The 21,223-nt window shown below is 39.1% G+C and overlaps 1 protein-coding gene across 2 annotated transcripts in view; it reads left to right on the top strand.

Moving 5' to 3' along the window:
• Positions 1–6,454, top strand: part of LOC127618740 (zinc finger protein castor homolog 1-like) — a 111,483-nt gene extending 105,029 nt beyond the window's left edge. Inside the window, exons 18-19 of one of the 2 annotated variants that reach the window (XM_052091359.1) lie at positions 1,229–1,549; positions 2,447–6,454. In XM_052091359.1, the coding sequence (XP_051947319.1) occupies positions 1,229–1,549; positions 2,447–3,699 (1,574 nt within the window). In that variant the 3' untranslated portion in view covers positions 3,700–6,454. The remainder of the gene's footprint in view (positions 1–1,228; positions 1,550–2,446) is intronic. The other variant, XM_052091360.1, reaches the window with a different exon arrangement.
• The last annotated feature ends 14,769 nt before the right edge of the window (positions 6,455–21,223 follow it).

The following is a 21,223-nucleotide window of genomic DNA, read 5'->3' as shown; positions in this document are numbered from 1 at the left end:
GAAAAATTAACTTGTTTAACCTCTGAATCATGTGTTTTTTTCTCATAGTTTTGTATTTTTTATTTTTTTAGCATAAACATTACTAAATTTGTTAGATTTCTCTGAAAACAGGACAAAATGTCCTATGCCATTTTGCATTGCATTTGCATTTGCATTTGCATTTTGAATTGTATGACAGTATACGAGAGGAATAGAATGAAATCACAAATGAGGCCCAATGTGGCCAATGGAGTAAAGATTTAGACATTTCTTTGGTCAATTAGTCAATGACATTTCACTGGTGGTGTTGGTTCCTTGTGTTGGTATCCTGTGGGCCTTTTGTCCTACACTGACAAACAGTAACGTAAAATCCCTCTCATTGAATTTCTTCCAGCTGTGACTCATAAAGTAGCAACTTGTCCATGCAGCATCAGAGCCAACAAATGTTTCCCACTGTAATGATATTTATTAAATTATAGATCACTAAATTTGTTATATAGTCCTACACACACACATACACACACACACACACACACTCACACACACACACACAGGTCTCACATTAACGCTATCCCTGTGGCGACTCAATAACTGAGGCATCCCTTACTTTTCATCCCTACTGTCATTGAACTCAGTAGTTTACATTGAGGCGGCACAAGTTATCGACCATTTTCTCTGGGCTAAAAGGTGCTTAAAGGTTGTTGTTTTTTAAATACCACCGATAAAATATCCCTGCTATCTTACATTTATCTCTGAAATGGGTGCCCTGAGAAACAACACTTGTCTCTTTTGCAGCCCTAGGCTCTGTAAACAGCACAAAATAAATAAATAAATGAAAAAGAATATGGGTGCACTCACCCTTTTTGAGCCAATCATAAAACTTGCTCTTTGCCTGCAAATCATTGTGCACATTTGGTTTGCTGACATCATATTGGCTGACATGTCTTTTGAAATCAGGGTTTTGGTTTTGCTAACATTGCTCACAGCATCTTTAACTATAGGCTTCTGCTCTTTGAATCAGAGCTTTCCTTCACTGAATTGATTTTATAGTTTCATTGTTTGGTTTCAAATGTTATCTTCCATTTTCATCACTGTTGCTTTTGGCTGTTGTCTGACTTTGATTACCATTTGGCTTTCATTATTTCATTACTTGATCTCTTTTCCCTTTTTTACCTCCCCACCCTTGTGTCCTATTCCTTCCTGTCTCTGTCTTTTCCCACCATCCTTCTTTGGCACCCTGTCTTTGTAGGACCAGGCTGTCAGGTCCCTCCTCCTGCCACTACCTCTGCTGACTCTCCTTTTCAATCTGCACCTCCTCCACCACCTCCACCTCCTCATCAGCACACGCTCCAGAGTCAGCCTCCATGTCTCTCCTCTGCTCTTCTCCGGCCACAACTCTCCTCGCTCCCATACCTTCTCTCCCCATCCTGTCTGTCATATTCTCTGCTCAGCGCCTCTCTTGGAGCCACTAGGAGTGTTGTCATGCCAACCAACACACCAGCTTTCAGTCCCATCATTCCGACTTCGTCTTCGGTTAAAAATGATGTCCCTATAGTTCAGGACGCTGCAGGTACCTATACCGTCTCCACTCGAACACTGCAGCTCAAGACTAACTATAGTTTTCATTTCTAGATTAAAATCCATCTGAAAAGCATCTTAAACCAAACAAAAATTGTATGCTGGTTTTAGCTGGTCTCCAATTCTGGTGAGGTTGGTCTGTTTGCTTAGTCTAGGAGACCAACTTGACCATTTGAAGACCAGCTTGGCTAACCTGGGACACAAGCTCAACCAGATTAAACAATCTTTAGCTGGTTTAAGGTGTTGTTTTTTGCAGGTACCTCTGAAAAAAGTTTAATCAGATATAATTTTAGTTACAAAACCATCAGCTAGATTATAAATATGTTGGATTTCAGACATGCAATGCATATGTCATGAAGTTGTGGTTAAACCAGTGTTATTATTCCAAAGATGTTCATGCAAGTCTATGTGGCACAATGTAGTGCATTGCACACCTGACATTAAGTCCACTGTCTAAATACAGTCCATTAGTAGCCTGCTATAAAGAGCTAGTTTAATCATGCCAGAGTTTAATAGAGTCATGTGATTCCTGATTGCCTGGACAGGGAGCAAATAATTAGCATTGACCTCAAGTTTATGGAAGGGAATCCTGCTCTACCATAAAGCCGGATATACGGAAGTACTTCTGAACTCTCTCAGTACGTATATGTGACACTCACATTAAAATGTCACCAGCACTCTTTACAAATGGGACTTGTCTCTGTCTGATTATGGCATGGAATCACATTACTGTAGTAAATTGCTGTAAGAGAGGAACCTTTGGGTGTAGTCTTCATAGAGCGCATGTCTTCTGTGGCCACTCCTGATTGGTAGTGGCTTTTTATATAATTGATTTTCTGCTTGATGTACCAATTGGTGCCTAACCTGTAAATGCCTTTTTTGCCTCCAGGTAATACCATCTCGATCCCCACTGCAACTGGCTCCAAGAAACGTTTCTGGATCATTGAAGACATGTCTCCCTTTGGCAAGCGCCGCAAGACAGCCTCGTCTCGCAAGATGCTGGATGAAGGCATGATGCTGGAAGGGTTTCGCCGCTACGACCTCTATGAGGACTGCAAGGATACGGCCTGCCAGTTCTCCTTGAAGGTCACTCACTACCACTGCACACGAGAGAACTGCGGCTACAAATTTTGCGGCCGCACCCACATGTATAAGCATGCACAGCACCACGACCGAGTGGACAACCTGGTTCTGGATGACTTCAAGCGCTTTAAGTCTTCGTTGTGCTGCAACTTCCCAGATTGCCAGTTCTCCGGCAACAGCACCCATTTCCACTGTCTGCGCTGTGGCTTCCGCTGCACGGACAGCACCAAGGTGACGGCGCACCGTAAACACCATGGGAAGCAAGACGTGATCAGTGCTGCTGGTTTCTGCCAGTTCAGCTCCAGTGCAGACTGTGAGGTCACTGACTGCAAGTACAAGCTCAAATGCTCGCATTTCCATTGCACTTACCCAGAGTGCAAGCACACGGTGGTAGGGATGTCCCAGATGGATTCCCACAAGCGCAAGCATGAGAAGCAGGAGAGGGGTGAGCTGCCGTCTATCTCCCCTAACCAGGATGGCAACCACCACCATGCAAGCTTAGGGTTGCCCCCTGCCCCCATGAATCTGCCCCCAACTTCACCCAACACATCGGGGCTGACCCACAACAACGTGGCCATGTATCTCCCTTCAGCTGGAGGTGCTGGAGAGTATGAGCATCTAGGATCTGCAATCAGTCTCGATAGCTCTCTGAATCTCGGAACGGACACCAACAGTTCCCTGTTCTTCCTGAAGAACACTGCTGGATTGGGCCTTAGTGACTCCATGGACCTGAGCAAGAAGATGCACAGAGAGCAACTGTCCCTTGCCGCTAGGTCTGGCCCAGCTGCTTCACTGGGCCTGACCAACACTCAGGATGACACTACCGGCACCTCCGGTGATCCAGAAGACGACCTATCAGCCGAGGATGAGCCAATAGCTGAGGATGATGATGACGATGATGATGAAGAGGAGGAGGAACTGGAGGAGGACATGAATACAGACTCATATGAAGATTCAATGCCAGAGGCAGATGTTGACAAAGACAATGGTGAGAGTTTTGATGCTTCCATGACCCACGCCGAGACTTCCCAACTGGATAAAGAGGAGCCCAGAGGCTGAGCCCTTAGTCTATGCTGTAATTCCCTGAACAAACGCAAGTTTGAGTGGCCTAATTTTTCATGCTTAGAGACGCTGCAGATGACAAGAAAAAAAAACAACTACACAAGAAAAGTGAAGGCCCAAAATGATTTATTATGATGTTTACAAGATGACCAACATTATTAATTTAATTATGCATTAAAAAATGAACAGAGACAGACAGATGAGGCCCTCTTTTACACATGGGTGGCTATGTAAACCTTTTCCTACACATCGGTCTTTTGTGTGTGTGCATGTTTGAACTTAATTTATTCGATTTCATTTGTTACTTTTTGTGTGGAAAAAATAAGGAAAAAACAATATATATGAATATCTATATAAAGTAGATGTGTGTGGACGTTAATGTACATTTTAATTGCAGTCACTGGATTGCAGGACCCTCGTACCAACTGAAAGAGACAATTGTACATTGCAGGAGTCTTTTATAAAGAATGTTGCTAAAATAATTGATTCAGAAACATCTTGTGTCATTATTATTATTGATATTATTATAATTGAAGTGCAGGGGCCTGCATCAGTGCTTTGAATTGTATGCTACTCCGTTTATCAGTTGATTCTTTTTATATTATTACAATGATCACAGTTCTCAATTAAACATCAACGTCAGCGATGTTATAGGCTATATTCCACATGGACATTCACCTGCATCTACATGACAGACAAACAGTGACTGCAAAGCTTCAGGCCATAAAGCATTGATCTCAGCGAACGCAACTCACCAAACGCTAGCTCTCACTTGATCTGAACGAGGACCCATTTGGCATTGCATATTCATAGTGCACTTTTGTAAAGACTAGAGCAGATACTTAAGCCTCTATTTAATACATTTTGTTATCTTTTACATGATTGCATTACTATAGTTTTTTGTGTTTTTTTTTTTTTTTTTGCATAATTTTTTAATTGCACAGGCATGACCAGATGATGTGGGGGTGTCTTACTGTAAATTAGTCTGTTGTGAAGACGGGCATCAGCGCACCCTGTTTTGGAGAGTTTGTAATGTGATGATGGTGCTACTGCCCAGAATGAATGGGAGATTACAGTTGTCTTTTTTTCATCCCCAAATAGATGTACTCAAGTGTCCATCAAACAAAGCAGAAGACACATGTTTCTGAATGTAGGGGAAAAGACATTTGTAGGTGTTATGCTTTTCCCTTCATTTCTGTAGCATGAAAAAAAATGTTGTAACAAAGTTGGAGGATGGAGACTGGCTTTTTGAAGCTTCTTTTTTTCAGAAGCCTCATGTACCTATTTCTAAAGGAAGAGGAAATGTGGAAAGAGACTCTTGTTTTTCTAGTTGGCTGAATGGAGGACAGGCATTACAGAGACACCATGATGAATGCTAGCGCTGGTGATGGAAAGTGTGTGATTTTATTAATTGTACAGACCGAAAACAATGTTTCAAGCTTTACTTTTCTCTTTACAACAGCTGTGGTTTCGCTCCAATAATAGCAAGTTATTTAATATTTATGTGACCTTGCAATGAGAAAACTCTAGGGTGTTTTTTGCACTTTTTAGGTTAATTTTTACAATATGAATTTATGGCATATATATTTTAACAGGGAATTTGCTTTACAATGTTGTTTAGTTCACCTTGATTTGATGCACAAATAGTGTGATGAAGAACTGTTGTTCTGTGTTTTATTTAAGGAAAAAAACTTTTTTCTTTGCTTCCAAGATTGGATGATTTCAATATGAAATGGGCATGCTAGAACCTGGCCTGCCTAATGAGTAACACTAATGATTACTGTAATTTAAATGAATTCTATACAGAGGAAATTATTCCAGTGCTCCGCTCCAAATTACAAAAACAAAAAGAGAAGAATGAATTTTATTTGGCCTCCATTGAATATAAACAAGGAAAAGCGAGGCGAGGAAATGATAATTATTTCCTAAATGCGACTTTGAAAGAACTATCATAATATAGGCAACTAAATGTGTAGATGAATATCATCAAAAATATTGTTTCAGGAGGGAAAAATGGTTGTATAGTATTTTCTTCTGTAAAAACTATATATGAACAAAAATGCTCTTTGATTAAAAGCTTCCTTTAAAAAGAAAGTAAAAAGGAGAAATAAATAATAAAACATTAAAAACTGAAATTACGCCAGTACAGTTTGTGTGTGCGTGCGTGTGTGTGTTGTGTGTGACATGCAGTATGCGAGTGTGTGTGAGGTTTTATAATCATGGTTTTCCCATAGTGGTAGAAGAATTGTAATTAAATCTATACAAGTCACATTATTGTATCACTGAACAGTGGAGTGTGCATTTCTACCTTTTACGTTAGGAAATCATATTTTTTTTGTATATCAAGATCACAATAACAATTTTCAGATCATTCGATCGGATATCTGGGTAATTTAATACCATCCATAACTCGGTTTTGTTTGTTATTGTTTTGTGTGTTTATATTATTTAATTGAATTTGTTGACATGTATTTTGTATATGGCATGCCCCTCTTATAGGCCGTTTTGTTCTCTGGTCTCAAGTGCAAGGCAGGACTCACACTGACTCTCCAGATAGAACACTGAAACGGCTCTCTGCCTGGGAGAAATACTGTGCACTTGAATACATTTTATGTGTGTAAAATAGCTGGATTTGTAAAGAGTCAAAATAAAGAAATTCTAATTATTATAACAATGCAAATGTTGCACATAGTGTTTTAGCTCATGTTTTCTATGTTAAAACGAACTGCTATATCACAGGTTACTATTCCAGAATGCACTTCGGTTTTCCTTAGGCAGCACTGCTGTGCTTTATAGAAAGGGTTTACTACAGTTTATAAGCCCCTTCACACTGAGACAAACACTGTTAAAGGGCACAAGGCCCTGGGTCTGTGGTACGACACAGAGGACACCCAGCTGAGGACCAGCAGCACTGCTCTGAGGGAATATGGCTTTATTCATTATTGAACTGTAGCTTATTACTATACTGCCTATTAAAAAAAACAGTATTTCAAACAGAATTATGATACTTTGGCATTATGTGAAATTTTTTATTGTTTGTTTAATTACGAGTCTAGAGAGACTGAGTACACTTCAATGTGCACACAAAGACAACACAGATCATCCCATTTTTGTGATAGATTAGCAAATGTTAGGAATTTCAGTTGAGCCATATTTAGGAAATGCTGTCTTTTGCCATTAGGAAAAGTTTTTCTTTTTTCTGAAAGGGTCTTTGTCGATTCTTTTCTTATATTCAGCTGGCTGTTCCTGGCTATGACCAACATACCATCCTGTCCCGCATACTACAGCTGTTCTCTTCTCTCTCCCTCCTCTTTCTTTCTGATGTGTCTTTAAATAAAATTGTATAAAGCCACAACCATCTGTCTGCCAGCTGGCATCCTGCATTTAATCTTGAAAAAAGAAGAAGAAAACAACTTTGGAAATAATATTACACAAAAACCAGACGGAAACATCCTCTAAGCTACCATGGGCTGCTGTTGAAATGACATCACCTTATTGTCTACATTATAAGGGGGAAAAAAGAATTGTGGAAGACTATTTTCTGTTTAATGAAAAGTGCATCATGTTAATTATACAGTGAGATCTAAAAGTCTGAAACCACATTCAAAATCTAATTTAAGCCTGAAAATTAAGAGAGATAGAAAATAAAGACAAAGAACATTATTAAACAACAAAACTTATAATATTCTACACTATTGTAGCTCATTAATCTAATAAGCTTATTTGTGTCAATGCCCATGTTAACTCCTTTGTACAAAAGGTCGGATTTCTTGCTTCTACAGAAGCACACACGATGTCTCAAATCATGCTGGGATAACATGGATTATCAGGTTTTACACAAACCTGTTGAGTCCGTGTGGAGGCATTAAAACAAAATAATTATGAATTCTTAATATCTCAATTCAAGTTTTCATTTAGATTGCTATGCTGATAACAATTTGTAATGAATACATTTTAACTTGTGGTCTCAGACTTTTAGACCCCATATTGCTTTCATTTGACTGACAGTAACAAGCTGGCATATTCAGCCATTTCTATGGCATGGAAAAACCCACACACCACCGCATGAACAGTCTAATCTATAGACTAAACAGAATTAGCAACCTCTTTTTCAGTACCGTCATACTGCAAGAGCATATTGAGTGTATTTTTTGCTGTAATATGAGGACTGGATCTGACTGGGTTGATGTTCCAGGAACAGGCTGTGTAAGAGACACAGCAGCAGTGCATGGAGAAACAATAGAGCCCAGAAACATGCGACAGGTGTTCTGTACATGTGTCACAGCAGCGGTGGACACACATCATCTACACGACCATTAGGATGCACAAAAATGAAACACAATGCTTCCAAGGATGGAGTTTTTAAAGAAAGATGTGTATGTATTTACTTGATTTTGCATAGGCCTTTTTATACAGTTTAAGTGCATATGTTTGCATCCCCCTTGCAGAATCTGCAAAATGTTAATCATTTAAAGAAAAAAGATGTCGTCGTAAAATTTGCATTTTGTTTTTTTTATTTAGTACTGCCCAGATGAAGCTATTTGACATAACAGGAATATACCATATTCCATAAGACAAAATAATGATTTACATCCCCTCACGCAATCCCTGATGTGTATGACTTTCTTTCTTCTGAAGAATACAAACAAACATTTTAAGAAGTATATCCCATACAATGGCCCATACAATGCAAGTGAATGGTGACCAACATTTTAAAGCTCCAAAAAGAACATAAAGGCAGCATAAAAGTAATCAATAGAACTCCATTGGTTTAATCCATTTCTTCTGAAGCAATGCGATCAATTTAGGGTGAGAACAGACCAAAATGTATTTCCTTTTTCAATGAACACCTTGCAATTGCAGTCTCTAGGCACAATCATGATTTCAAGCTCGATTAGAGCTTGATGCTTGTGCAGAGCGCTAGATGTTGATAGGATATTCTTTTAAAACTCTTTCTTCGTGTTCAGCATAAGAAAGTCATACACATCTTGGATGGCATGAGGGTGAGTAAATTATGAGAGATTTATTTTTTATTTTTGGGTTAACTATTCCTTAAAGAAAAATCCTCCAGTTACCACATGCTCTTTGTTTTTCCAGCATCTTCTACACATTTGAGTTCTTTCCATCAATGGCTATATGATGTTGACATCCAGCTTTTGACACTTAACTCAATTAAGGGACTCGTACATAACTATTACAAAAGGTTGAAACAATGATTGATGCTCAAGAAGGCACAATACTATATGAAGAACCAAAGGTGTGTCAACTTTTGAACAGGATGATTTGTGAAGATTGTTATTATTTTGTCTTGTGGGATAAAAGCACATATCTGTTTTGTTGCATCTAAAGGGCAGTAATAAATAAATAAAAATATGATCTTATATCTCTTAAATTCTGAAATGGTTACGTAAACTTGTGAGACAAACTTCAGCGCTCAATTGTATATACAATTAATTATGGCAAAAAATAAATATAGGTAAATGTATGTGCATGAAATTTAAAGTATTGCATTACTATCACAAACAAGGGGTACATTATTACAACTTATTGATCAGACCCTGTACATTTCTCTGATTATGAATAAAAAAAACAGAGAATCAAATTTCATATATGCAGAATTGTTCTCTTTTTAGTTTGCATCTGTGCAAATACCATCCTTTTTCTCTTTTAACCTTTGGCATTCACCTTCATTTTGCTGTTTCCATTCATGCATGTTTATATTTTAAGATACCCTTGGTCAGAGTTATAAAAAAAAAAAGATTTATCGGGAAGCTGCCATGCCACTGATACCAGCTGTTGCTTGTGTGAAAAATTAAGTTCAGGGACCCCAAAGGAAAAAGAGAATTAGACACACATTCAGCCAATTTAACTTTAACAAGACCTTATTGGAGGTAATGTCACAGGCCTGCTGTGTACAAATGCTATTCTCTGTATTCATGTATAGTGAAATGAGGAGAAATGCTCAATTATGTTCTGGATCAGGGGAGATTCAGCATAAATATGACTATATGGGTAGTCGGCGACAACCAGCCCATTCGACAGACTGTTACTGATTTTGGCAAATCAATGTAACACAAAACCATCAAGACTCTAGATGATTTAATATCCTCTTATCTGATTCTGAACATTAACCAATGCACACCTGTCGAAATCAAGTTTTTGCTTGAAGGTACACAGCTGTGCATAAACAAGCGAAGAATTTCATTTTGAGAAACACACACTGACACATAAACACACTGATGTAAACTCACTCTGCCAGATTTCCAAAGTTATTATCTTTTTACAGCAATTTTGTGCAAGTGAAAACAGGTCCCATCTCTATGTGGTTTAGTAATAAGAGTTTGTTAAACTTTTTTATGAGTAACATGGTGACTTTGCAAAGCACCACTATTAAACTGCTCATTTTAAAACTAAACGTTACTCAAAAATGAGCAAGTGAAAATGTATAATACATAAGAAATTTGTAAGGCCCCCGTTGTAGTTACAGAAATGCTTCTTTATCATTATATTTATGATAGGCAGGCCCAGACAGAATCTGCAGAGTTTTTCACGTTTCCTGATTTTGGCATCGTTCAGCAGAATGGATTTAAACATGGTAACCTGTTTGAAATAGAGTTGAGAGTACTACACTCATATTGGTCATTGAAATAGTTATTAAACTAAGTATATAGTTTAAATTCTGATTGCATGAGCCATATTCAAAGCATTTTTACTATAAACTTACTGTCAGTGCACATTATATATTACTGCAGCAAGTTGCCAAGTTGCTTGTGTAATGATAGCAAGTTGTGCAGTGTGTAAACCTCACTCCCCTGGCCTCAAGAGGCGCACTAGCAACTGACACTAGAGGCTGTAGCCTTTAACCTCCTTGTTATCATGCCCGCCTCTCATTCTGGAGACCCTGGTTCGAATCCCGCTCAAAGCAGGTAAAGCAGGATAGGTTACAGTGGTGCCGTGACCCGTAGGGGAGTGAGTGTAATGGTAGCCAGCTGGTAGGTAACTGTGCAGTGTGTGAACCTCACTCCCCTGGCCTGAAGAGGCGACTGCAATAGCACGCCTGCCTCCCATGCTGGAGACGCCAGTTCGAATCCCACTCGGAGTGGGTCGAGCAGGACCAGTTACAATTGGCAACCATAAAATGTCCTACAGTTAGCATAGTGAACTATATCAATTACTAGTTTATATTACTTTAATTGTTTTTTTTTTTGTTAATTGTACATTGCTCTTTTTAATCATATTGCAGTTGCTGCAGTTTTATGAAAGCAATAAGCCACTCAAGTCCATGCATTACAGTGATTTTACCTTGGGTAAGGGTTTTTATAGAAGGGCAACACTTTAACCTCAGTAAACAGTATGTCTACATGCACTTTAAATTTCCATTTTAACTGGACAAACAATATTTTGTGCATTTGGCAGACGCTTTTATCCAAAGCGACTCACAGTGCACTTATTACAGGGACAATCCCCCCAGAGCAACCTGGAGTTAAGTGTCTTGCTCAAGGGCCCAACAGTGGCATCTTGGTGGTGCTGGGACTTGAACCCCCGACCTTCTGGTCAGTAACCCTGAGCCTCAACCACTGAGCCACCACTGCCCCACATTTTTAAATGTCAAGTAAACTGTCAAGTAAAATTGTAAAACATACTGTTACAAAATTATTTTCGTGACTTTTGCTTCAGTTAATGGTTCTCAAACATGCATTGTTTCGACAATCCGGATGCAACACCATGCTAAAATACTCTTACACTGTTTCCTGAACTACCATTCTGCTGCACTGTAACAGCTATGAAATTAGCCGCTTAAAACATACAGCGCGACGAAGAACTCTACGGAGATGGTTCATTTGAATCTAAACTGCGAAATGTACAGTGCTACCACACAATGAATGACTCTTATGAGCTGGATCTTTTGACTCTACACAAAAAACTACACACTTATTATCAGAGTATTTGTGAATAAAAAAACATACTGAACCGCAAGTCGTTAATTTCATCATGTCAGAACACAAAATGAACCAAGAATTGCTAATGTGATATGTATACTTAAGGTCTGTGAGACTTAATTACTGGATGATTGTTGATGTGACAAATTACATTTAAATGCACATTATGAGTTCTGTTGTAATTAGTGGTATTTTATAAAATATGAATGAAAAAGTCTGTGTAAACACTATTTGGTAACATGCTAAGGGCAATAAATCCAATAAGAATCATCCTAATTGGACATATAAGGAATAAAAATCCCTAAGAAGAATCAGAACCAGAATTTTTACCATCTCCTTAGTACACAGATTTGAGTGGCCTATTGCTTTAATGCAAGGAAAGGGGATGTGTTGAACTTTGTGAATGACAGGCGTCGCAGTTCTGCTGAAATCTGTGGCACTTTCTGTGGGCACAGTTTCTGTGTGAGCTTGTTCATAGCATTAAAAAAAATGCAGAAATTATCAAATAAAATTGGTTTAGAAAAATGTGGCACTCTGGCAGGGAGCTGATACATAACAAGCAGTTTCCTTAAAGGCTGAGCAGCCATATCTGCAGCACTGGGGAGATGTTTCAGCCCTTTATGACTCCTTCCTGAAAGGGAGTTCTTGGAGCAACAAGGCATTACTCTCTTACACACATGCACATACACACCAGCAAGGGCCACTTACTTACCGAATAAGGAGATCCTTAAGTGCTAAGCTGTAAATTTGGTTAATTTAGCACAATTCCACAGAGAATAGCTTGGTGTTCTTGTAAGGGAAAACCCAGCAGGCGTGCTGAGAATTAGTGGAGATGGTTGATGTGGTCCTTAGTGTTGTGATCACGGCAGGAACACAGGGCTGACAGCGTGCTCCAGAGCTATAAAACAGTGCTGCTTGGCAGTCATACACGCCAGGGCACAATGCACAGTAATATGAATATTGCTCAAACTTAATCGAATTAGCTTGTATTGAAGAAAGAAGAAAATGTTCAATACTTAGAGGAAATGGAGTATACAGATGGCAAAATGGTCCTATGAAATCACACATTCAGTCAATCAGTACCGCACAACATCCCAATATTTGACATTATAAATAAGGGGTCATGGTTTAGCTTCACCCATGAGGTCTATAATATCTGGAGATAGCCATCCGATAGCATTCCCAGTCATTTCAATGACAGTTGCTCTGCTGGTTTCAGGAGAATTAGTTATGGAACTAATCACTTGTCAATCGAAGCAGAAATTACAAATTAAATAAAGAAATAAAGTAAAAAATCCACATTTAAGTTTATAAGAGCACTTCAAACACATAAAAAATATATTCTTTTAAAAATCTAGTGTAATATAATGAAGTACTTGCAATTTACATGTTGCTTGGGGGAAAAAATTACTATTTCATCTGAATTCATGGTTTCGTTTGAAAGGCAGTCAATGGGGAAACACATTTACCTTATATGTACCTTTGCAATGCACAATGTTAAATCTCAAAAACAACTAGTCGAGCAACCTCTTTTTTAAATAAATGTATAAAAAAAAAGTCATCCTCTATTGTGAATATTCTATATAGCTGTACGAAGCACTGCCAAACTAAGCAACTTCCTTTAGTTCAACACAGCGAATTTATGTGCAAAGCTCTGTAACTCATGCAATATTCGCCTTGGGAAATTCTTTACCATCAGAAGTCCATCAGCCAAAATTCCATTGAGATTACTTTATTTCACCAGCAGAATTTCACCATGCAAAGGTAAATATGACCAAGCATTAAGGCTGTAGTTCCGCCGTCTAACAGCAGGGGCTAGCGCCCATTCAAAAAAAGCCATTTATTGCTTTTTTAAACAACACATTATTCTCAAATATTTATGGATACTATAGTAGATGTTTGACTAATGACCAATTTTTCTGGAAGGTCCTTAGGTTCTTCCCTGTCAGTTGCCTTTGACATCACATCGCAACCGAGAACATTCTTGTGATGCCATCAGCCAATCGGCAATGTCATGACATTTTTTTCCTGTGACTTCAAACTGACTAATTAGTGATTAATTAGCTGAGGTGACTGGTGAAAAAAAAAAAAAAACAGAAAAGCAAAAATGGCAGATTGCGCACTTCCGTGACTGTATTCACCAGCCGGTCAACTACCATTGAGATTAATGGGAATACTGACAGATAACTTTCTCCAGATATTACAGATCGGTCACTGCCTTCATTATCATCTGTGCTGTAACTGGTATGTTACATCTGTGATCTGTGATCAGAAGCACTTACAGACCACAAAGGTTATATCTTAAGGATACAAACCAGACTGTTTTCAAATGGGTGGAGGTAGAGAAATATAAGCCAGCTACCAATTTTGTCTATTTAAGCAACTCCTAAATCAGACTTGATTGAGAGGGAACAAAGAGAATTAGAGGCAAAACAGGCCTTTAGATGCATGCAGGGTTTGATGACATTCAGCTTTACAGTCCTGCTCTGACTCTAAAGCCACCAGCTACATTTGTTTGTATATGACCATAAGGAAATTAAAGAATCTCCAAATGCATTCTTGAAAACTGGGTCAAGGTAAATAAGAACATTTAAAATGCTTTGTTTGGTACAGCAGCTGTGGCCTTTACAAAAAGGAAAGTGAAAACAGGTGGAACGTGGCTTGTGCTAATCTTTCACATTATGGTCTCTCTTCCAAACTCAGAACACTGTCATTTAATACCCAATACATCAGCAATGTGACATTTGCAGCATAGAAGAGGTGGAGTTTGGGAAGGTTTAGCTGATACTAATAATAGGCTAGATATTGTTCACCACTAACTGAGGGGTTTCAGTTACCAGAGGAACTTTGGCAGTGCCACACACCTTCCAAAAGATTTGAAAGGCCTATGCACGCCAAAAGCTTTTTTAGCAACAAGTATCTTAAATGTCTGACACAATATATGGCCAGCATTTTTGTTTAATTGGAAATGGTTCCAAACGAAACCAAATCCAAGCAACACACAAACTGACAACCAATCAAATATGTGGGCCGGAACTTACTGCTGTGTAAGTATCATGCATACACACATAATTCTCCTCACAATACACATGAATTAATACACAGTGCTGTCTAAAACATGATATTACGTGACCCAAACACATTTAGAGAGAACCATTACAACATAAAAACAATATGAAATACCATTTCCACCCTTATATTTTGTCACTTAATGGCTTTATGACATCTAACAACATTTTAGAATGGTTTCAAAGCACACAGCATTATATTTGCACATTTCGAAACAGTCTTTAATAAACACATTAAAGACAGAGCACCCCTCTTGTTGTACAAGAGACTTAGTTATTTCTCCAGGCATCAGACATCTTACTTATTCCACAGTCATTAAGAGCTGTGCTGCAGGATAAAGCAGAGCTACTGTAATTACACAGGTACCGTGATGAGGAAGTTAGCACTGGTATTCATCGTCTTAATTAAGGCATAAGCTCTCTGCTCGAAGCTAAAAGCAGCTCTCTTGGTTTAGGCGAGGAGTTATAGGAGTGCACAGGGTTTTGAGCATGTCAGTATCATACAGCACATCCTCCCTGGGTTAAACTGTGCATTTGAATTTGAGTCTTAGTACAGTTTTAAGTCACCATGCATTATAATGGATATTTATGGTAGAGACAACGCTTATGAAAATAATATACTTCTCGTTGGATTACAGTGACATTGTTTTAACAGTAAATATAAATTTATCACAAGGGAAATGTAGGAAAATAACATTGAGCGTTTTAACAATACCTGTACTGTACTTTTGTACTGAAAGTGCTGCAGTTTTTCTCATGTTGATTGAGTGTCTCTTTCAGATTGAGCACTGACATATGCATGCAATGTCACAAATAGTCACATTCACTGGTGATTTTTAATTACAATGATGAGAAATAATCTTGCACTTGAATGCTATATGTTTGACAAAATTCTTCTGCTTCTGACAAAAAATGTGTCCTGATTGTAATCGATCTTTTCCTTGGCTGTTTCTGTCAAGTATGCCATTCTTTTAACGTTTAACAGCCGATATCTCACACAACTCACATGAAAGGTGTGTGTTTCAGGTCCATTTCTCTCAGTTTCTCAGCAGTTTGGGTGTGAGATGCTAAAAAAAGGACGTTTGGCTAATGGCAACCCGAGGGAAATGACGTTTCAAATACATGTCATCTTGTTAAGTGTTGCAGCTAACTTTAGCATGTTAGCTAACCTGAGTCCAAGTTCAATACAAATGCATAAAAATGGCTTTTAACAAGGAATCACGGGACGTGTCGTGATTGTAAATCATTCAAATCACATTTGTATGGTGATGTCTTCTCCACAGAGGTTTTGGTAGTCATCATGTGTGGCATTTTGAAATGTTTTTGTAAGACCTGTATTGCAGCCTGATCACCCCTCTTCTTTCACTACGCAGGACAAGCTGTGACCATTGAGCACATGAAGTGTCCTGAATCTTTTAAAAATCTAGTTTAAAACAAATGTATACATTTTTGTAGAAATACAGTCTTTGTTTCCATGTTGGTTTCATGATTTCATTTTTGAAAAATATTTATAATTTATAGTATTACAAAAAAATAAAATAATAATAATAATTATCTAGTGCTGCAACCATTAAGTTAAATGTATTACAACATTTTTCTTGTATCTTCAATACACGTGAGCAATGTAATAATTCATTCTTGATTCAAACGCACTTTCATACCTCAAATGTGAATATTTTCAATTAAATTGTTATTTGATCAATTTTATATATATATACGTATATATACCTTATAGGTTTGCAAAGTGTCCACTGGTTGCATACTTCAAAATCTCAGCAGATGCAGGTTGACATACAGGTATTATTTACCTACTTTGAGTATTCAGACATGGTACTTCTTACTAAACTATCTTTCAGTATTTCAAATACAGTTTTTTTTTTTGCATACTGTGTTCCAGAGAGGTGCACATATTTAGACACTAAGGTCTGATAAGTAAGAGCAAGTCCTATCTAAACCAAACATAGAGTTTGTACTAGGTCAACCTTTGCTTTCACTTTCTCCTCAGCGCCAGCTGCATCTCTCAGGTGCTGCACATGCACAAGTCTGTATGATTTGTCTAATTTGCAAGCTTTGGCAAGGGCCGCACCTGTTGCCCTGCCACCGCCTGCAGTCCTGTGTCTTCAACAGGCTGACAAGCACCCCTAGATAATCCATTCTACCCCCATAACACGGATGGTCTCCGTACCGGTGTAGGACAAGGGCATTTTTCTCCGGCGCAGCACTCATATCCGCCATGGTGCTGATGGCTCATTACAGGCCAATTCATAAATATTGTCTCCAGTATTACCACTTCCAGGCCCCTCTCAGCTACCCAGAGATTTATTCTCCTCTTTTACAGCCTGCTATTGTTTTTCCCCTCTTTCAATTTTTTATATCCCACCATCAGTTCTTCCATGCCTCCTTCGACTATACTGCAGATACCTTGCAGATTTGACCAAGAGAGCTGCAGCACTTGCCGCATGAGGATGACGGCTTTGCATTTGTTCCATTTAGAGTTGAAACAGGGCCAGAGGAACATCAAGTGACAGCAGCCACGCAGCAGGGCGAAATGCAATCCTGCTCAACTGAACAATCATATAAGTGATGACAAAGTGCTTTATGACTGTGTGGTCTTTGTTACACTTGGGTTTAGCCCACTAAAGTCTTATAAACACAGTCTCATGTGACCTTGGCCCATTTTCACCTTGCTGTTGTACTAAACTTGTGCTCCCAAAGGTGTGGTCTGATCTGTCAAGATTTTTACAACTTTTAGACCAGGACAGTACCTCTGTATTCAGCTGGGATATATATATTTTTTCTACTAAAACAAAAAGATTTATGTACTTTTGAGATGTTGCTTCAAACATCAATGCAAAATCTAATAGGAAGTGCTAAAATAGCGCTGCGCCTTTGTGAAGTCTAAATTAAGTCATTGCAATTCTTTTCAGGGTAACAATTTCTATGTAAATAGAAACTTTTTTGTTTCCGGAAGTATTTTTTTCCAATCAGTATTCCTATTGTTTGTTGAAGGATTCATTCAATTCTTCATTAAATCATTTCTAAGCCATTAACCAAACCAACCTGCACTGTGGTGAATCACAAAATTACAAGCTTTGATTTGAAGCAAAAAATATTTGAACATGTTTCATGTCTGAATGAACTACAATCCCATGAAGCATTGTGAATTATGTAGAAAATTTTAAAATGGAAATAACAAACTATTTATTTCAAGTTGTTGATTATAAGTATAGAAACAATATAATTTAAGTTTACTGCAAAATATTCAGACAAATTAAATATATAAGAAGTTTAAGAGTGTCTATCTTTAAAGGTTTATACGCTATTATTAAAAATCAGTTTGTCTACGAAAAAGATGAATGTGATTTTTACTTCCGGAACTGACTGTTGCACACTTTTAGGCTCATTATAGATTGTGCTCTATTCACAAAACTCATCGCTAGAGATTTTTTTGGGGGTGTTTTCAACATTGCCTGATTTCCATAATCCCTTTTGTGATTTGGATGCTATAACAATGCAGACACACAGGTAAATGACACTATCCTCTCAGAGAATTCCCTCCTCTGTGTTTTGTAGAGTGAACTGCTATATAGCATTCTGTCGACTTGCAGCTGGAGAGAGCGAAAGCGTCCTGTGGTGCGTGATACCATCTGCCCATCAGCGGATTCCCTTTGAGTGTAGGATACCCAGTGGTGTTCCAGAGGTCTGGACCCACATTAGCACAACATCAAACGGGCTTCCTCCTACACATGCAGCACTGCGTGCACTCCTACTTATCTTATCTGAGACAGAAGGAGGAAGTCACCCCTCCAGTCTATCCCTGTAGAATTAGACTTGACCTTTCTCATGCAATGCTCAGAGGACTTGGAGAAGGTTTCTGACCCAGTGGCTGGGATTGTGTCCAGGGGTACTGCTTTAATAGGGCCCCCTTTGTGCTATTGTTAAAAATAAAGATAGGTATGGCTGGCAAGCCTGGCATTGACTGGTATCAATAATATGGAATGCATTCTATTTAAAGTGTATGACAGCACTGTGGTGATGAAAGTGATGTCTAAGGGGGTTAAAGCTGTTGTTTCATTTTTTGTTTTTTGAATCAGATTTTGTTTTTCAAGTATTTTGGAACTCAGGGTTTATCAACCTGGGGTTGATAAACCCCTTTGTGTTCATCATGGTACATCAGGGTTTGGGAGACATTCAAATGGCAACTAAATTGCACCATACATAAAACTTCATCAAAATATACCTTTAACACTTATTATACCACTTTATCTTCATCATGTCCCGCTGTCAGTGAACAGATGCCTCCATCACTGTATTATCATGTCCGTCTGAAATAACATTTTTACAAAAAAAATATAATTTAAGGAAACCTCTGTTCCAATGCATTAAGAATTTCAGCCTTTGCTCCATTAACTGCTCTTTGTACAATGATGAGCCAAAACATTATGACCACTCACAGGAGCAGCGAATAATGTTGATCTCCAAACAAGGCCACTTGTCAAGGTCTGGGTAGATTAGATGGAAAGCGAACAATCAGTTCTCGTACTCAATGTGTTGAATGCAGGAGAAATGTGCAGGAGTAAAGACCTGAGTGACTTTGACAAGGGTCAAATTGTTATGGCTAGACGACTGGGTCAGAGCATCTCTGAAACGGCAAGGCTTGTGGGGTGCTCCTGGTCAGCAGTGGTGAGAGTACCTATCAACAGTGGTCCAAGGAGGGACAAACCACAAACCTGAGACATGGTGTTGGGTGCCAGAGGCTCATCGATGTGTGAGGGCAACAAGCACTATCCTGTCTGGTGGAACAACACAAGGTCTACTGTGGCACAAGTCACAGAAGATTTTAATGATGGTTACGCCCCTATAGGGCAGTGTAGCTGCAGAGAGGTCAAAGTGCCCATGATGACCCCTGCCCACCATTGAAAGTGCCTATTATCGTCATGAAAGCATCAGAACTGGACCTTGGAGCAGTGTAAGAAGGTTGCCTGGTCTGATGAGTCCCATTTTTTTTTACATCACGTAGATGGTGCCAGGATGTACTGTGGGAAGACGACAAGCAGGTGGAGGGAGTGTGACGCTCTGAGCAATGTTCTGCTGGGTAACCCTGAGTCTGGCCATTCATGTGGATGTCAATTTGACACGTGCCACCTACCTAAACATAGTTGCAGATCAAGTATACACCTTCATGGCAATTATATTCCCTGATGGCAATGCCCTCTTTCAGCAGGATAATGTATCCTGCCACACTGCACACATTGTTCGGGAATGGTTTGAAGAACATGATGAAGAGTTCAAGGTGTTGCCCTGACCTCCAAATTCCCCAGATCTCAATCCAATTGAGCATCTGTGGGATGTGCTGGACAAACAAGTCTGATTTACAGTGGCTCCACCTCACAACATACAGGAGTTGAAGGATCTGGTGCTAATGTCTTGGTGCCAGATACCACAGGACACTTTCAGGGGTCTTGTAGAGTTCATGCCTTGGTGGGTCGATGCTGTTTTGGCAGTTCACGGAAGACCAACAGCATCTCAGGTAGGTGGTCAACATGCTTTGGTTCATCTGTGTAGTTACAGATCTGAAGTGGTTACAAGAAGCAAGCTTTGACAGAAGTCAAAGAAACCATGTGAATGGCAAAAGACAATAAAGGATGAAACTTTCAATGTGACGTCTCTATTGTAATTCCTCCAAGAGCACCCCGGGCTTTGAGCGCAGCCAGTGTGCAGTGAACCGCCTGGGGCAGGAAGGGCTAACAACCCTTGCATTGATCCGAGGAGACACTCAGCCCTCTAACCTGCTGAGTGCTCAGTTCAGGAGAACAATAGAGTTCAGCACACATCAATACAGCAGCAGCCTACTGAGAGCACGCTGTTTAGCAAAGCCCACTGATGAGGTTGAAGCACCCGAATCCCGGCAAAACCTGGGGAGGCACTTTCAACATCTATATAAAACCCCTTTCTCTCATCAGTGCAGCCAGATATAGAAGCACTGGCCTGCCTGTTGAATCTGCTCTAGCTTTTTAACATCTTACCATTGTTTAAATGGATAGTCCATTATTTACTCACCACCATTTTGTTCCAAACCCATATGAGGTGGACTAACAGCCTCGGACACTATTCACTTTCCCTGCATATTTTTCAATACAATGAAAATTAATGGTGACTGAGGTTAACAATGAACCTAATATCTCCTTTTGTGTTCCATGAAAGGAAGTCATATGAGTTTGGAACAAGCAATGGATTTGTGAGTGAATGACTGAATTTTCATTTTTGGCTAAATTACCCCTTTAAGTGTACTATGAGACTGTCCGTAGGTCTCACCCACCTCTCCAATGAAAAGAGATGGAGATTGGGATGGAACAGTCTTTCTGGGCAGGAATGCACAGCTTGTCCCATAAGACACTAAATGATGTACAAGTGCATTTATTACAGGAGCCCCTATAAATCTGAGCTTTGCCTGAACTCCGGGGAGAGGTTAATGGATTACAAAGGGATGCGGTATCGAACCTTTCGAGAAGT

This window comes from Xyrauchen texanus, chromosome 25, assembly GCF_025860055.1.
Source record: "Xyrauchen texanus isolate HMW12.3.18 chromosome 25, RBS_HiC_50CHRs, whole genome shotgun sequence".
Lineage (NCBI taxonomy): Eukaryota > Metazoa > Chordata > Actinopteri > Cypriniformes > Catostomidae > Xyrauchen > Xyrauchen texanus.
Note: the sequence above shows the minus strand (reverse complement) of the source record. Positions and strands in the feature narration are given on the sequence as shown.